At 42.5% G+C, this 16623-nt stretch overlaps 1 protein-coding gene across 2 annotated transcripts in view; it reads left to right on the top strand.

Annotated features, from left to right (window-relative positions):
• LOC120516122 (interferon regulatory factor 2-like) overlaps positions 1-16310 on the top strand; it is a 50258-nt gene extending 33948 nt beyond the window's left edge. For both annotated transcript variants that reach the window (XM_039737582.1, XM_039737589.1), the window contains exons 7-9: positions 5217-5257; positions 8872-8971; positions 13810-16310. In XM_039737582.1, coding sequence (XP_039593516.1) covers positions 5217-5257; positions 8872-8971; positions 13810-13928 — 260 coding nt within the window. In that variant the 3' untranslated portion in view covers positions 13929-16310. The remainder of the gene's footprint in view (positions 1-5216; positions 5258-8871; positions 8972-13809) is intronic.
• The last annotated feature ends 313 nt before the right edge of the window (positions 16311-16623 follow it).

Genomic DNA, 16623 nt, shown 5'->3' with positions numbered 1-16623 from the left:
TCACTCCAAGTAGTCCACAATCACACCAGTAAAATGAAGCAGATGTGTGCATGAGAGCTGGCAACCAAAGAAGGCTCACCCAAAAGTACAATGCATAGAAGGAAGCAACAAGGAATGTGAATGTTTTTTGGACCTCACAAAGAGAAGAGCAGTATGTCTGTCTGATGTCTCGTGTTATATGTAGATCAACAGAATAGAAAAAAATTGAAAAAAGTCTGATAATGCCGGTAAACTTGACACATCTGTTAACTCTTCGTACAGAGCCAGCACGCTATTGGCTGTGAGAAAAAGTGGTGAGCATGATTGTGCTGGAAAGTCGTCACACAGTCACTAAATTTAACACGCCCAGCGTTTTTCAAATGACGTGGTCCAGTGACGAGATCAGTATCAGCAGACATCAAGTCTGACATACCAAATGACAAGTGACATCAGGTCAACACACATATCTTAGGGGCATTTCATGAATATTTTTCTTTTTCCCTGCTTTGCTTTGGCTACCCTTTTTCAAGATGGCTTCACCAGGATTTTTCCAAGTGAAATATATTTTTAGGGATTTCATCATTATTTTGTTTGAGGCAGACTTAAAGTTATAGACTCATTGCTGTGGGGAAGCCTCAGGGGGCCATGCCCATCCAATCAGACTGCTAGGCCCATTCAGTAATAGGTTTTTAATGACAAAAAATATGCTTTTTCATACAAAGTATATATATGTACTTGTTGGTTCACAGAGAACTGGATATGGATTTTTTTGGTTGATACACACCATTTTAGCAAGTATGATGACATATCATACCCAAACTAATTAATTGGTGTGGGCTATAGCTCAGCATTATCCTTTGACAGGAGGTCAATGTGGACAGTTAATAATTACATAGCACATTGCATCAATTAAAAAAAATACATTATAGGCATTGAAAAATGAGACATTGTGTCGTCCGTCGTCCCCCCCCTCTTAATTAAATAAGCACCTTACATTTCAACTTAAGATCCTCATACTGGCAACAGAGTCCAGCTACCAAGATTTAGGAGCGGGGTGCCAAACAGAGTTAGCCTGATTAACATATTCCAAGTTCAGTCGCTGTGGATGACTTGGGCACGGACAGTCCTAACCAAGTTGTACTGAACCAACACTGAGGGAGCTCTATATGGGGCAAACTTTAACTTTGACCTCTTTCTGTGTTTCCATAGCCCCCAGCGTTGTCTCTTTAACTTTATATGTATGTGCTGTCTGGCTTGGTGGTGGACTACTCCAATGTCAAATTATTAATATAGTCTGTAGCATCTGATTAATATTCAAAAGCCTGCAATAGAATTTATTTATTGGCTGGTTTTATTATTATTTTGGTGCCCTCAGCCAAATAATAGTAATACATTTTATTTATACAAGGTGCCTTTTCTAAGAACTCAAGGACACCGAACAAACAATAAATAAATAAAAAACCACATTATAAACAAATTAAAACATATAAAATATTAAAAAATACTTAAAAACAAAGCCACTGTACTCATAGAGAAAAAGCCATTTTAAACAGATGAGTTCTAAGTTTACATTTGAAGGTTGAAAATGATTCAATATTTCTAAGCTCAGTAGGTAGTGAGTTCCACAACGGCTGAACGCTGCGCTCCCCAAGTTGGTTAGACGGGCGAGAGGGACGGTCAGATGGACGGAGGAAGAGGACCTAAGGTTACGGGATGGAATGGCAACATGCAGAAGGTTGGACTCATATGGAGGGGCAAGGTTATGAATGGCCTTAAATGTTAACAGCAGAATTTTAAAATCAGTTCCAAACTTAATCAGGAGCCAATGAAGCTGCTGCAAGACCGGAGTAATATGGTGAATAAATGGGGTTCAAGTAATGATGCGAGCTGCAGAATTCTGGACAAGCTGAAGATTATGGAGAGATTTATTAGAGCGACCAAAGAAGAGTGAATTGCAATAGTCCGGACGAGAAGTAACAAGACTGTGAACAAGAATGGCAGTGATATGGGGGTGAGGGAGGGGTAGATGCGATTAACATTACGTAGGTGGAATAAGCAGACCAGGTGATGTTATTAATGTGAGATTGGAAAGACAGAGTACTGTCAAGGATGACATCCAGACTCTTGACCTGAGGTGATGGAAAACAAAGGAGTTATGAATAGCAAGTGAAAGATTATCGGCTTTGGATAATGATGATTTTGAACCAATGAGGAGAACCTCAGTTTTGTCATTGTTTAATTTAGGAAAATTAGAAGAAAACCGAGATTTAATTTCAGCAATGCAGTCAATAAGCAAAGATGGTGGAAAAGAAGAGGTGGGTTTACTAGCAAGGTAGAGCTGGGTGTCATCAGCATAGCAGTGGAAATTAATGTTATATTTACAAAAGATGTTGCCATGGGGAAGAAGGTAAGTAATAAAACGAAGAGGCCCCAGGACAGAACCCTGGGGCACACCTGAAGTAACAGCGGCGGGTTGGCTCGTGAAAGTTTTAAGCTGAACAAACTGAGTGCGGCCTGAGAGGTATTGTTCTTTGGCCAAGTCTGTTGTGTGGAGTCTGAGCGAGAGGTTTGCTCTGTTGATGACTGTATGTTTCCTGCTCAGAGTGGCACAGATTTGCATATCTGCCATTCCTTTATTGTGAAATCAATGCTTGGTTAAAATTATGCAATAGGATTCACTTTATTTAAAATTGGAAATTCATACAGACACATAAATACAAAGGACCACCTTAAGATTTAGTCAGAGCAATGGGTCTGCTTGTTTGTAGCATTTGGTGCTTGTTCTCTACAGACGTTATAGAGATTTCATGATATAAATAATAGTCAAGAGTGAATTCCTGTTCTTGGCACTTTGGTCTTGTGTTTCATCTTTAGATTCAGTTTGGTTATCTTTTTATTGTTTATTTTGTTAAGTTCTTCCCTTCTTGTTTGTTAATCCCTTCATTACTTTTTTGAATAATTTTCTTTAGTGCCGGTTTATTTCTGATGTGTTTCCTAATAATTATGCTTTTTAATTAAATATAAACTAATTGGTGTTGGTTTTATTAAAATTTAAGTAAACATGAATAGGTCTTGTGTAATTTTTAGGACATACACAATCTTTTGCCATTAGCCAATCGAGTCATGGCACCCAGGAAAAAAACTATACACATACATGGCAGGGCTGTAAAACAAACTGGCACCTTGGGAAGGCAGCAGCACTGACCACTGTACCACCATGTACTGTATGTGTAAAATATAAATGTGTTCAAACCGTGGTTATCCAGAAATCTGTTGAATGTTCTTATAGATTTGCTCTGTGCTTTGTAACTGCAGATGCAATTGGCTGACATGGTGGGTCAGATTGTTTTAAAAATGCCACATCACAGAATAACGTTTTGTCCTCTTAATTCTGACGGAATGCCCCTGTGATTGTTATGAAGTTTATTAGTAAAAACACAGGGATTTTCTTGAGCAAGGTGGGGAATCTCTCCTGACATTTCCCCAGGTTCAGCCATGTGACCTGTTATCTATAGCTACAATCCACTCGGCTCGGTATTTCCCTTACTCAGTGAAGGGCTTTTTGCAGAGAGTTTCTTGAGCGTGATTCATTTCAAAATGAAATTGTCGGGTCATTTGTTTTGGCAGACATGACTGATGCTGTCATGGTGGCCATCGAATACTGCAGAGTCCTTTAATGAGATTCAGGCTGTAGTCTCTTTAGTGTCCTTTGCTTATTTAAATTGAAACTATCCATAGTGATGCTGCAGATCGTTCTCTTTCATTCCACCGATTACCTTCAAATAGGCCATGCAGAGTGACTTACTGTTAAAAAATATATATTTGCCATCCTTCCTGGAAAACTCATTTTTCTTAATTAATTTTTAACTTTGCCTTATTTGTCTGTTGTTGGAACTTTGTTTCCTAATTGCAGTTAGACAGCAACATTTTTGGAATGTTGTGAATGGCAAATGAAAACCAAGGAGGTTAATAATAATAATAATTCTTTGCATTTATATAGCGCTTTTCTCACGACTCAAAGCGCTGAGCAATTGCAGGTTAAGGGCGTTGCTCAAGGGCCCAACAGAGCAGAGTCCCTATTGGCATTTACAGGATTCGAACCGGCAACCTTCTGATTGCCAGTGCAGATCCCTAGCCTCAGAGCCACCACTCCGCCTACCTGTTGCCAGTCCTTAACTCAACATGTACAGTAAGGTTTAGGCACAGAGTAGATGTGTAACAACATGATGGCATGGCCGCAGAATTTGTACTGCCCTCCATTGGCAGAGTACACTGCTCTACTGGTGGAGTGGTGGCTCCTAGGCTAGAGATCTGCGCTGGCAATTGGAAGGTTGCTGGTTCAAATCCCATAAACTCCAAAAGTGACTCTACTCCGTTAGGCCCCTGAGCAAGGCCCTTAACGTGAAATTGCTCCGTCCTGGGTAAGACGTTAATCTGCATCCAGCCCTGCATGTAGGCCCTCCAACCTGCAGGGAGACACCTGGGGGTTGGTGGCAGAATTGGCACTCCAGCCACCATAACAAAGCACTCGTGTGGTGCTGAGGTGTCACCTGTTGTATGACTGCACTCTGGTCCTAACCTGGGGTCCAGGTGGTGGTGGGTGCGGCTGCTAACCTCTATTACCTTTCTCTATTGGCCAACTTGATAAACCCTCCATCCATCCATTATCCAACCCGCTATCTCCTAACTACAGGGTCACGGGGGTCTGCTGGAGCCAATCCCAGCCAACACTGGGTGCAAGGCAGGAAACCAACCCCGGGCAGGGCGCCAGCCCACCGCAGACTGGGGAAAAATACAACATACTCAAACCTGTTTAATCCAGTTCAGTCTGGTTTAGAATTGTCAGTTAAACTAGTACACATGTCTTTGGAATATTAGAGGAAAACTAGAAACCTGGATCAAAGTCCTTGGGGGTCACTTTGAGAATATATAAACTCTACATAGTTATTGTCCAGGCTGTGGATAGCAGGATTTGTCTGGCAATGGCACTAACATTATACCATCATGCCACCTAAGTGCATATAGTGAATTGTAAGCAGCCCCTTCTTGAGTGTGAGCTTCAAAGGACTGATGCCACATGAAGAACTTTTTATTTGCCTATTGCTCAGTACTGCTAGGTCCAAGTGTGGCTCTTGTGACCCTAAAACTAGATTAAGCAGGTTAGATAAGGAATTGATGTATATAGTAAATATAACTATTCTTTCCTTGTGTCTTTTTTTTTTTTCCTAACAAAACAGACATCACTAATCAGGATGAACACGCTCAAGCCATTTTGCAGGTAAGCATTTTATGTATTCCAGGTGTGATAACCATTAAGAGGTGATTCAAATGTAGCCAAATATGATATAAAATGTCTTTTCAGAGCAGTCTGCCCTATCTCACTCAATGTCAAGTTTCCAAAATGGGCCATTAAGTGACTGAAGTAAGGCATAGCAGTTAGTGAATCAGCATTAGCAAGAACAAAAATGCTTAAATGAAATAATAAAAGTGTTGTGCTTTTCCACAGTTTACCATCTTGCGAATTTCTTTACGCAGTCAGGGATGTCCTGGTGCCAGATCAGTGTTGCCTGCTTTTTTGTAGGACAGTCCACAAGACTCCTAACTGTAGTGCGATATCAAGGAATCAAAATTACTAAGTGCGCGCAGGTCAGATCAGCTCTAGCGTATGGACAGTCTGAGTGAAACCTTAGAGATGTTACATCCTCTGTTCTGGTGTTACTTTCCAGCAGGGGACAGTTAATGTGTCTGCAGCAGGTTGCTCTCCATGTGGATTTTAGTGGAACCACTTTAGTAGAAAGTGGACCAACCACCATTGAAGTAAAAAATAAGAAGAATGTGGAGAGAACAGCAACTAATTGCATCCAAGGATTAAAGAGCATGGGCTTACTCTGACAGGATAAGGGAATTAAACGTCTTTAGATTCAAGCAAGAGAAGACTGTGTGAGGACTTAAATCAGGTCTTTAAAATTCTCAGAAAAATTAATAAACTGATTCAACAGAATTCTTTCTGTCATATTTCTTTCAAATAGTGAATCGGTGTGCTCAATGGAACCCAACAAAATTAAAGGGAATGGCATTTAAGACTGAAACCAGCAAAGACTTCTGTACACAAGAAGTAGTAGGGATTAGTGAAAAGAGAAACCTTTGAAAAGTACAGTAATCCCTCCTCGATTGTTGGGGTTGCGTTCCAGAACCCCCCATGATAGATGAAAATACGTGAAGTAGAAATCATATGTTTGTTTGGTTATTTTTATATATACTGCTCAAAAGAATTAAAGGAACACTTGTTAATCAGAGTATAGCATAAAGTCAATGAAATTATGGGATATTAATCTGGTCAGTTAAGTAGCAGAGGGGGTTGTTAATCAGTTTCAGCTGCTGTGGTGTTAATGAAATTAACAACAGATGCACTAGAGGGGCAACAATGAGATGACCCCCAAAACAGGAATGGTTTAACAGGTGGAGGCCACTGACATTTTTCCCTCCTCATCTTTTCTGACTGTTTCTTCACTAGTTTTGCATTTGGCTACAGTCAGTGTCACTACTGGTAGCATGAGGCGATACCTGGACCCTACAGAGGTTGCACAGGTAGTCCAACTTCTCCAGGATGGCACATCAATACGTGTCATCGCCAGAAGGTTTGCTGTGTCTCCCTGCACAGTCTCAAGGGCATGGAGGAGATTCTAGGAGACAAGCAGTTACTCTAGGAGAGCTGGAGAGGGCCATAGAAGGTCCATAACCCATCAGCAGGACCAGTATCTGCTCCTTTGGGCAAGGAGGAACAGGATGAGCACTGCCAGAGCCCTACAAAATGACCTCCAGCAGGCCACTGGTGTGAATGTCTCTGACCAAACAACCAGAAAGACTTCATGAGGGTGACCCAAGGGCCCCATGTCCTCTAATGGGCCCTGAGCTCACTGCCCAGCAGCATGCAGCTCGATTGGCATTGCCATAGAATACCAGAATTGGCAGATGCACCACTGGTGCCCTGTGCTTTTACAGATGAGAGCAGGTTCACCCTGAGCACGTGACAGAAGTGAAAGGGTCTGGAGAAGCCATGGAGAACATTATGCTGCCTGTAACATCATTCAGCATGAGCAGTTTGGTGGTGGGTTAATGATTGTCTGGGGAGGCATATCCATGGAGGGTCACACAGACCGCTACAGGCTTGACAAAGGCACCTTGGCTGCCATTAGGTATCAGGATGAAATCCTTGGACCCATTGTCAGACCCTATGCTGGTACAGTGGCTCCTGGTGCACGACAATTCCTGGCCTCATGTGGTGAGAGTATGCAGGCAGTTCCTGGAGGATGAAGGAATTGATACCATTGACTGGCCACCACACTTTTCTGACCTAAATCCAATAGAACACCTCTGGGACATTATGTTTTGGTCCATCCAATGCCACCAGGTTGCACCTCAGACTGTCCAGGAGCTCAGTGATGCCATGGTCCAGATCTGGGAGGAGATCCCCCACAACACCATCTGTCATCTCATTAGAAGCATGCACCGATGTTGTCAGGCATGTATACAAGAACACAGGGGCCATACAAAGTGCTGCGTACAATTTTGAGTTGCTGCAATTAAATTTTGGCAAAATGGACTAGCCTGCCAAATAATTTTTTCACTCTGATTTTTGGGGCGTCTTTGAATTCAGGGCTCTGTAGGTTGATCATTTTCATTTCCATCAAACGATGTGGCATCCTTTCGTTCCTAACACATTACCCAGTCTATATCAGTATAGATATCCAGGAGGATTTCTTTTTCCCATTGAGATCTGATGTGTTTTCAAAGTGCTCCTTTAATTTTTTTGAGCAGTTTATTTTAAGCCCTTAGAAACTCTCCCACACTGTTTATAAATATTCTCCGCACAGTTATATAGTAAACCCTTGTTTATTGCGGTTAATCCGCTCCAGCCAGATAAATGGATTTCCACGAAGTAGGATCCTTTATTTATAAATCTAATATTTTCGCAGTTAGAGCATTGAAAACCTGTTTATGACCTTCTAAATATGTTTTTTAACATTATTAGAGCCCTCTAGACATGAAATAACACCCTTTAGTCAAAAGTTTAAACTGTGCTCCATGACAAGACAGAGATGACAGTTCTTTCTCACAATTAAAAGAATGCAAACATATCTTATCTTTAAAGGAGTGCCGTCAGGAGCAGAGAATGTCAAAGAGAGAGAGCAAGAGAAAATCAAAAAATCAATACTAGCTGTTGGGCTTTTAAGTATGTGAAGCACTGCGATAAAGCGGCCGCAATGAAGGGATCAATGTGAAGGTAGTCTTTCAGCATTTTTTAGAGGAGCGTCAGTATCTTCTAAGCAAACAGCCCCTCTGCTCACACCCCCTCCGTCAGGAGCAGAGAATGTCAGAGAGAGTGAGAGAGACAGAGAAAAGCAAACAATCAAAAATCAATATGGGCTGTTCGAGCTTTTAAGTGTGCGAAGCACTGCGCGGGAAGCATATCTTATATCATTGAGGAGTTTTATTTAATACGTAATACGTGCTCTGAATGGGTAGCTTCTCAGCCATCCGCCAATAGCGTCCCTTGTATGAAATCAACTAGGCAAACAAACTGAGGAAGCATGTGCCATAAATTAAAAGACCCATTGTCCGCAGAAATCCGCGAACCAGTGAAAAATCTGTGATATATATTTAGATATGCTTACATTTAAAATCTGCGATGGAGTGAAGCCGCGAAAGTCGAAGCGCGATATAGCGAGGGATCACTGTATATGGATGAGATATTGTGACAACTTAAATACTACTGAACCAAACATAATGGGCTGAATCGTATTGTTTTGTTTGTTAAGCTTCTTACATTCTTATGGGATGAAGAAGTTATGTTGCACCAGTAATGCCTAAAAATACATGTCTTTGTCACAGATAGTAGATCACCTGTCCGGTGTGGATCACTGGAATGAATCATATGGCAGCCATAAGATGTCCAGGTCCTGTGTGTCTGCTCCATGGATACATCTTTACAGTAAGTGGTCTAACATGGACATTAAGATTTTGAAACAAATAGCGCATTGCTGACTGGTAGAACATGGCTGCTATTTGTGACTTTGCTTTAATGAGGGGCTCTATTTTAGCAGTTGCTTATCTTTACTATTCCAAATCCATGTTTTTTATCTGTTATATGTAAAACTGACACACCTGCACAGCTGTAGCCAATAGCCATGTTGCTTGCACACGTGCCTTTTGGTAAGATATATATTTTTTATCTTCAAGGTCACTATCTCATTCATGAAGTGCTTCCATAATGGTAAGGCTAGTTATGAAAGATCTCCTTATCAGTTTCATTAATAATCTTTTGATTGATCTTTCTTTTATGTGGCATCCTTTTTAGTGACTAACTGACCAGCTCCTTCTCAAGTCCTGTACCAACTAACTAATATACTTTCATGTTCCATAATAACTGCCCAGTTGACATACTGTGTGGTTCCTATTTTACTCCATATTGACAACTGCACAATCTCTCAATACCGAGTGACTAGTTAGCAGTATTTTGAATGGAGTACTCTTATTATTTTTATATGTCACTAACTCCTTTATCCAAGGAAAAAAATAAGTCCAGTAGTCAGTACTTACAATTGTTTGAATACTTATTTTATACCATCTTAGCACTTTTGATTTGTATGAATTGGGTGTTGGGCAGGGTCGTGGGGTCCAGTGGCTGTGGGGGGTCTGTTGGTGAAGAAAGATTCACAGATCTTGACTTTGCTAACAATGCTGTGATCTTCGCAGAGTCAATGGAGGTTCTGATCAGGGCTCTCGAGAGACTGAGTGAGGAGTCAGAGTGTCTGGGCTTGTGAGTGTCCTGATAAACACCAAGAGCCAGGCCTTTAATGACCTCTTGGGCACGGCCATCAGCAGAGAGTGTCGACCTTGTCGAGAGGTTTACTTACCTTGGCAGTGACATTCATGTCTCTGGTGACTCTTCTTATGAAGTCTGTAGACGGATTGGGAGAGCATGGTCATGAGGTCGCTGGGAAGGGGTGTGTGGCACTCCCAATATCTATGAAAAAGGATGAAGGTCCAAGTCTTCAGAGTCCTGGTGCTTCCTGTCTTGCTGTATGGTTGCCAGACATTGACGCTATCGAGTAACCTGAGATGAAGACTGGACTCCTTTGGTACTGTGTCACTCTGGAAAATCCTTGGGTACTGTTGGTTTGACTTTGTGTCAAATGAGCGGTTTCTGATAGAGTCCCAAATGAGGCACATTACCTGCATATTGAGGGAGCGTCAGTTACGGCACTACGACCATGTGGCGTGTTTCCCAGAGGGTGATCCAACTCACAAGATCCTTATTGTTGGGGACCCAAGTGGCTGGACCAGGCCAAGGGGTTGCCCACGTGACACCTGGCTGCGGCAGATAGAGGGTCATTTCTGGAGATTGGGACTGGACCGCGTGTCTGCCTGGGGAGTTGCCAACCAGGATCCTGAGTTGTTTCGTTGTGTGGTGGGTGCGGCAACACACTGTACCAGTGCATGCTCCCCGACTTGACTTGACTTGCTCATGATCGTACAACGAGTTGTGGGTGAGAAATGAACTGTCAGCCTTTTTGTTAAAAGCTAAAGAGTCAGGCTGCACATTATACTGCCTACTACTGCTGCTGATTAAATTATTTTTTATTGTAAAGTATTTTAAACATTCTGGTTTACAGTGGTGCCCAAGAGTGTTGCATGTTGGTCAGACATTCAAGTAAGAATTTTGCTGTATTCTGTATGCATGACAATACTGTTATTACTACTCTCTCTGCAGACAGACACACTGCCACTGGCTGTGCCCAAGAGGTCATTAAAGGCCTGGCTCTTGGTTTTTATCCAGGACACTCACAAGCCCAGACACTCGGACTCCTCCCTCAGTCTCTCGAGAGCCCCAACCAGAGTCTCCTGTGTAGATCACGTCAAGATCAGTGAATCTTTCTTTGTCAACAGATGCCCCACAGCTGCTGGACCCCTCGACCTTACCCAACACCCAGTCCATGCAAACATCGAAGAGAGTAGGAACAAGAACACACTCCTGCTGAACCCCAGAATCAACTGGGAAAAATGCAGAGGTTCAACCCACACACACTAGGGGCAATTTAAAGTCGCCAGTTCACCTAACCAGCATGTCTTTGGACTGTGGGAGGAACCCAGTGAATCTGGAGGAAACGCACGCAGACACGGGGAGAACATGCAAACTCCACGCAGGCAGAAGCCAGGATGTGAACCCTGGTCTCCTTACTGTGTGGCAGGTCACTATCACTGTGCTACCTTGTAACCAGGTTATGTACATGAGTGCAAAGCTTACTGAATAGACAGATGACAGTGATGTAATCCTTGAATGAACTTTGTTGCTGCCTGAATGGAGCCTGCACATCGGTCTCTTAGGATGACTTCACCATTAATTGAAAGTATATATGGATTGTCAGTATGTTTGTTAAAGTTAAGCCTGATAGAGGGTTCTATATAACAGAAGCAATAATTAATATAGTACTAGTCGTCTTCTTTTGGCTGCTCCGGTTAGGGGTTGCCACAGTGGATCATCTTCTTCCATATCTTTCTGTTCTCTCCATCTTGCTCTGTCACACCCATCACCTGCCTGTCCTCTCTCACCACATCCATAAACCTTCTCTTAGGCCTTCCTCTTTTCCTCTTTCCTGGCAGCTCTATCCTTAACATTCTTCTCCCAATATATCCAGCATCTCTCTTCTGCACATGTCCAAACCAATGCAATCTCGCCTCTCTGACTTTGTCTCCTAACCGTCCAACTTGAGCTGACCCTCTAATGTCCTCATTTCTAATCCTGTCCATCCTCATCATGCCCAATGCAAATCTTAACATCTTTAACTCTGCCACCTCCAGCTCTGTCTCCTGCTTTCTGGTTGGTGCCACCATCTACAACCCATATAACATTGCGGCTCTCACCACCGTCCTGTAGACCTTCCCTTTCATTCTTGCTGTTACCCGTCTGTCACAAATCACTGCTGACACTCTTCTCCACCCATTCCACCCTGCCCACAGTCTCTTCTTCACCTCTCTTCCACAATCCCCATTACTCTGTACTGTTGATCCCAAGTATTTAAACTCATCCACCTTCGCCAACTCTACTCCCCTCATCCTCACCGTTCCACTGACCTCCCTCTCATTTACCCACAGATATTCTGTCTTGTTCCTACTGACCTTCATTCCTCTCCTCTCAAGAGCATATCTCCACCTCTCCAGGGTCTCCTCAACCTGCTCCCTACTATCACTATAGATCACAATGTCATCAGCAAATGATCATAGTCCACGGGGACTCCTGTCTAATCTCGTCTGTCAACCTGCCCATCACCACTGCAAATAAAAAAGGGCTCAGAAACGATCCCTGATGTAATCCCACCTCCAACTTGAATGCATCCATCACCCCTATCGCAGACCTCACCACTGTCCCACTTCCCTCTTGCATATCCTGTACAACTCTTACGTACTTCTCTGCCACTCCCGATTTCCTCATACAATACCACAGCTCCTCTCGAGGCACCCTGTCATATGCTTTCTCCAGGTCCACAAAGATTCAATGCAACTTCTTCTGGCCTTCTCTATACTTCTCCATCAAAACCCAGCCATAGGGGATGCACAAACCAGTGTGTTTCTTCGTACCAGTCCCAAGCCCAGATAAATGGGGAGGGTTACGTCAGGAAGGGCATCCAGTGTACAACAATACAAATTTCAATTAATATACTACTAATACATCTGCAAAATTAATATTGGGCATTTGTCACTATAATACTAATGTATTAACTATTCAGGCTACTTGCACAAGATAGCCAGTCAGTTTGGCACATGTGGATCAGCTTTTCAGCCAGTAGGGAGCTTCTTGGTCATTAAGCTTAAAGCCCTTCTCAGTTATTCAGTGCTAGGCTTGTGCTTCAGGTGGTTAGTGTCCACTGGACCCAGTAAATGAAAAGGCCAGACATTTTGCATTATGTCTAGTTGCCATAATGTACTGTATATCAACAGATCAGTTATTATAATTGTTGATTTATGTGATGGTCAGCAAGTACAGAACTTGCCCGTGTTATTGGTTAGTCAGTTCTTGTATATTAGTTACAGAGTCAATAATGTCAGTAAGTAAAGAACCAGGATGTCATGTTGAACCTTCAGTGCAGGGGGCTAACATCGGCCGACCAACTTTAATATGGAGGTGGGAAATGAACTGGTAACTCAATATATTGACTGAACGGTGCTTTTTTTTTTTTTTTTTTTTTTGACTGACCATCTGACACTCCAAGTCCACAATAACTGACAGGCCTTTCTATTAATCTGGTTCCACATTGACTTAATGAACACAGTGAACAGGACTCGGACTCTGCCCTGTTTTAGTGGACTTGTTTAGCTGTGTCACTGCGTGAGCTCTGATTTTGTCAAACAGAGTGCGCTATCTACATAGTTGGAGAAATTCCGGTGAAGACAACTTGAATTCAAATTCTGCAGGGTGGGAACAACAAGATTCCTTAGTGATAAGCAGGCAGTTCTTGTGAAGTGCAGGCTCGGGGCTGTGCTCACACCCAAGATTTCTTCAAGGTCCTGGACTACTGCCCAGTAATGCTTGCTGGAGTGCTATGCGAGATGGAATGTAAGATGCAGCTTGAAGCCGCTGCTTGTTTTCCGGAATTTCTCATCTTTCTGAGTGGGGAAGCGGAGCTGTTCCTGGATTGAGACATGTCCGCCAAGCCAAAGAAATGCAATTCTTGCAAAGATACCTTTCTTAGAGCAGTCGGTAATCTTGCCTGCCTCAGCGGGTTCATTTGAACCGTGACTAACTTTGGCTTTTTTTTCTTCTCTGCACAGATGAAGGGCTTGAGCACAATGAACACCCACCCTTTGTAGACCACAGCTTGGAAAATGAGCAGCAAGGACCCGTCTTTTCTGATTTTATATGTTCACATTTAACCATGATCCCCAGCTAGTGAGGGGGGTGCCAGGAACTGATGGACAGAGCATCAGTCAGCAGTCACATGAAACTGGGACAATAGTGAAGGTGCTCTTACTGGTCTAAGAAGAAGGACTAGGCCATTTCACCAGGTGCCACTGAGGTACCACAGTGCAAGTGTCACTCGCAACATCAGCAGAATAAAGTGAAGTGTGTCCATTCAAGGGGCCAGTGCCGGCAGAGAAAAGGAAGACAGCAGATGCCTTCACCTGCTTTGTTATATTGTTACTTTATTTTCTGATAGTATACATCATGGAAAAACATTATAAAAAAATTTTTTATTAGAAGCATATGTGGAATATACCCATCTCTACTTGTCTAATTATAATTTAGTCCTTCTGACCAGCAGTTCATTTAGCAAGCTGCTGGTTTGGGGATGTTCACCGTGAGGCCCACTTTGGCCTGAACTTTTCTGTTAACAAGTTGGATCCCAGCCAAAGGCTCAAGAAGGTGGCATCTCAGTTTAGGTAGATGAGATGCTCCAGCACATGAGAAGATGGGTTTACACTTCTTCTGTACAACTTGCCAGTGTGCCTCTGTGATTCGTTTTCAATACGTTTCTCATCAGCTTCCGCCAACTGACCTCAAGTGTAAGCTTAGCAATTTAGTTAGAAGAATTCCACCAGACTTCATTTTGGTCAATGCCCTATACATTTTGAAAAGTGTACGAGAAGATTTCCAAGAATGTAAGCTTGCCTTTTGGCTCCATGGGAGTTATATTTCTTCTGTATAGCCGCTCTTTTGACTGCGGTACTTTTTATTTTTCCATTGGCACTTCCTTAACTAATTCTGTTTGTTTTACATTAATGTGAAGAATTTTGTAAAAGGTTTGAATTCTGCTTCTGGTCATTGTTCGTGTAGAATCTCCCCGTCTCTGAGTGGTGTTTCTTCACAAATCATCAAAGATGTGTTTTAGAATCAGGGGTCGCCAAGTCCGGTCCTGGAGGACCACCGTGGCTGCAAGTTTTCATTCTAACCCTTTTCTTAATGAGTGCCCTGTTTGCACTGGCATCCCGCTGACCTTATACTGAGAATTGCCAATCATGGAGAAGAAACAAAAATTATGGTGGATTTATCTTCTTTAAGGGACTGTGAAAAATAGGAAAATGCAAAGTATTGTCTTTTATAGGGACTGGGCTCACTGAATTAAGACTTTGAACAAAACTATTTTGTATAGTCTGTGCCAAACGGAAGCTCACATACCAAGGGATTAAAACAAACAAATCAATAAATGCCTTTCTTTTATTTTGATAAGAATTCCAACACAGTGGATGTCCAGGTAGAACATTTTCATGATACCCAACTGACGCAGACAATGGCGGAAGAGTTTACTACAGGATTATGGCATGAGAGGATAGTGCTGGGTGCTGACAAGACCTTCAGCCACTTGCATGAAGTCAGTCAGTCAGTCAATTTCTAACCTGCTCAGTCGTGAAGAGGGTCGCGGGTGGTCTGCTGGAGCCTATCCCAGCTAGCATAGGCTGCAAGACCGGAACAAACCCTGGACAGGGTGCCAGTCCATCACAGGGTAAACATACACACAAACTACGGCCAATTCAGGATCACTAAGCCAGCACATCTTTGGACGCAGACACAGGGAGGACACAAAGCCAGGTCTCCTTCCTGGGAGGCAGCAGCGCTGTGCCACTGTTCCTCCCCACTTACTTTAATCTGAATGTATTTGCTGCTTTAATGTTGTACACTACTACAATATCCTTTCATGTTCATCGTGGTGTGACAACATGTTGCATGTTGGTTGGACATGCAAGTAAGAATTTCACTGTACTCTGTAACTGTGACAATCTGACTAATTCTGGTTTGAATACTACAGTCCATATCATGTGGTGTTAGAATACTGGAGGGTAATGCCAGTCTGAATATAACTGTCATACCTGGTTGCAGGAAAAAAATACCTCATCTCATCTTCCCATTTGCTTTTCTTGGTGAGGTTTGCTGTGAAGAAGACATCCTACCAATCTCACTGCTGCTTAATGGGGTCACAGAGATCTGTAGCAGTGTGCCAGGTTGTCACAGGGCCCATTCACCCGCACAGCCTCGCAGGGGATCACCTCTATAAGGTGGAAACATCAAACTCCACAAGGGTAATGTCCGGGTGTGGGGTTTGAACATAGGATGTTGGTTTTGGAAATCACTGTGCCCCCCTTGTAATGCCCAGGTTGCCCACAGCCTTGGCACCTTCTTTAACCTGGGTCATTAATAGTCACGACCAGGGTGAACCAGGGTAAGGAGGATACAAAACAACGAGATTGGTGCAACAAAGTTCACAGGGTAGTGCCTTTCCTATCCTATCTATCTATCTATCTATCTATCTATCTATCTATCTATCTATCTATCTATCTATCTATTATATAGTGCCTTTCCTGTCTATCTAGCTATCTGTTATATAGTGCCTTACATATCTATCTATCTATCTATCTATCTATCTATCTGTTATATAGTGCCTTACATATCTATCGATCTATCTATCTGTTATATAGTGCCTTTCATACCTATCTATCTATTATATAGTGCCTATCTAGCTATCTGTTATATAGTGCCTTTCCTATCTATCTATCTATCTATCTATCTATCTATCTATCTATCTATCTATCTGTTATATAGTGCCTTTCCTGTCTATCTAGCTATTATATAGTGCCTTTCACATCTATCTA

The sequence above is a fragment of the Polypterus senegalus genome, chromosome 1 (genome assembly GCF_016835505.1).
Source record: "Polypterus senegalus isolate Bchr_013 chromosome 1, ASM1683550v1, whole genome shotgun sequence".
Lineage (NCBI taxonomy): Eukaryota > Metazoa > Chordata > Cladistia > Polypteriformes > Polypteridae > Polypterus > Polypterus senegalus.
The sequence above is the reverse complement of the archived record's forward strand: the minus strand, read 5'-3'. Positions and strand labels throughout refer to the sequence as shown.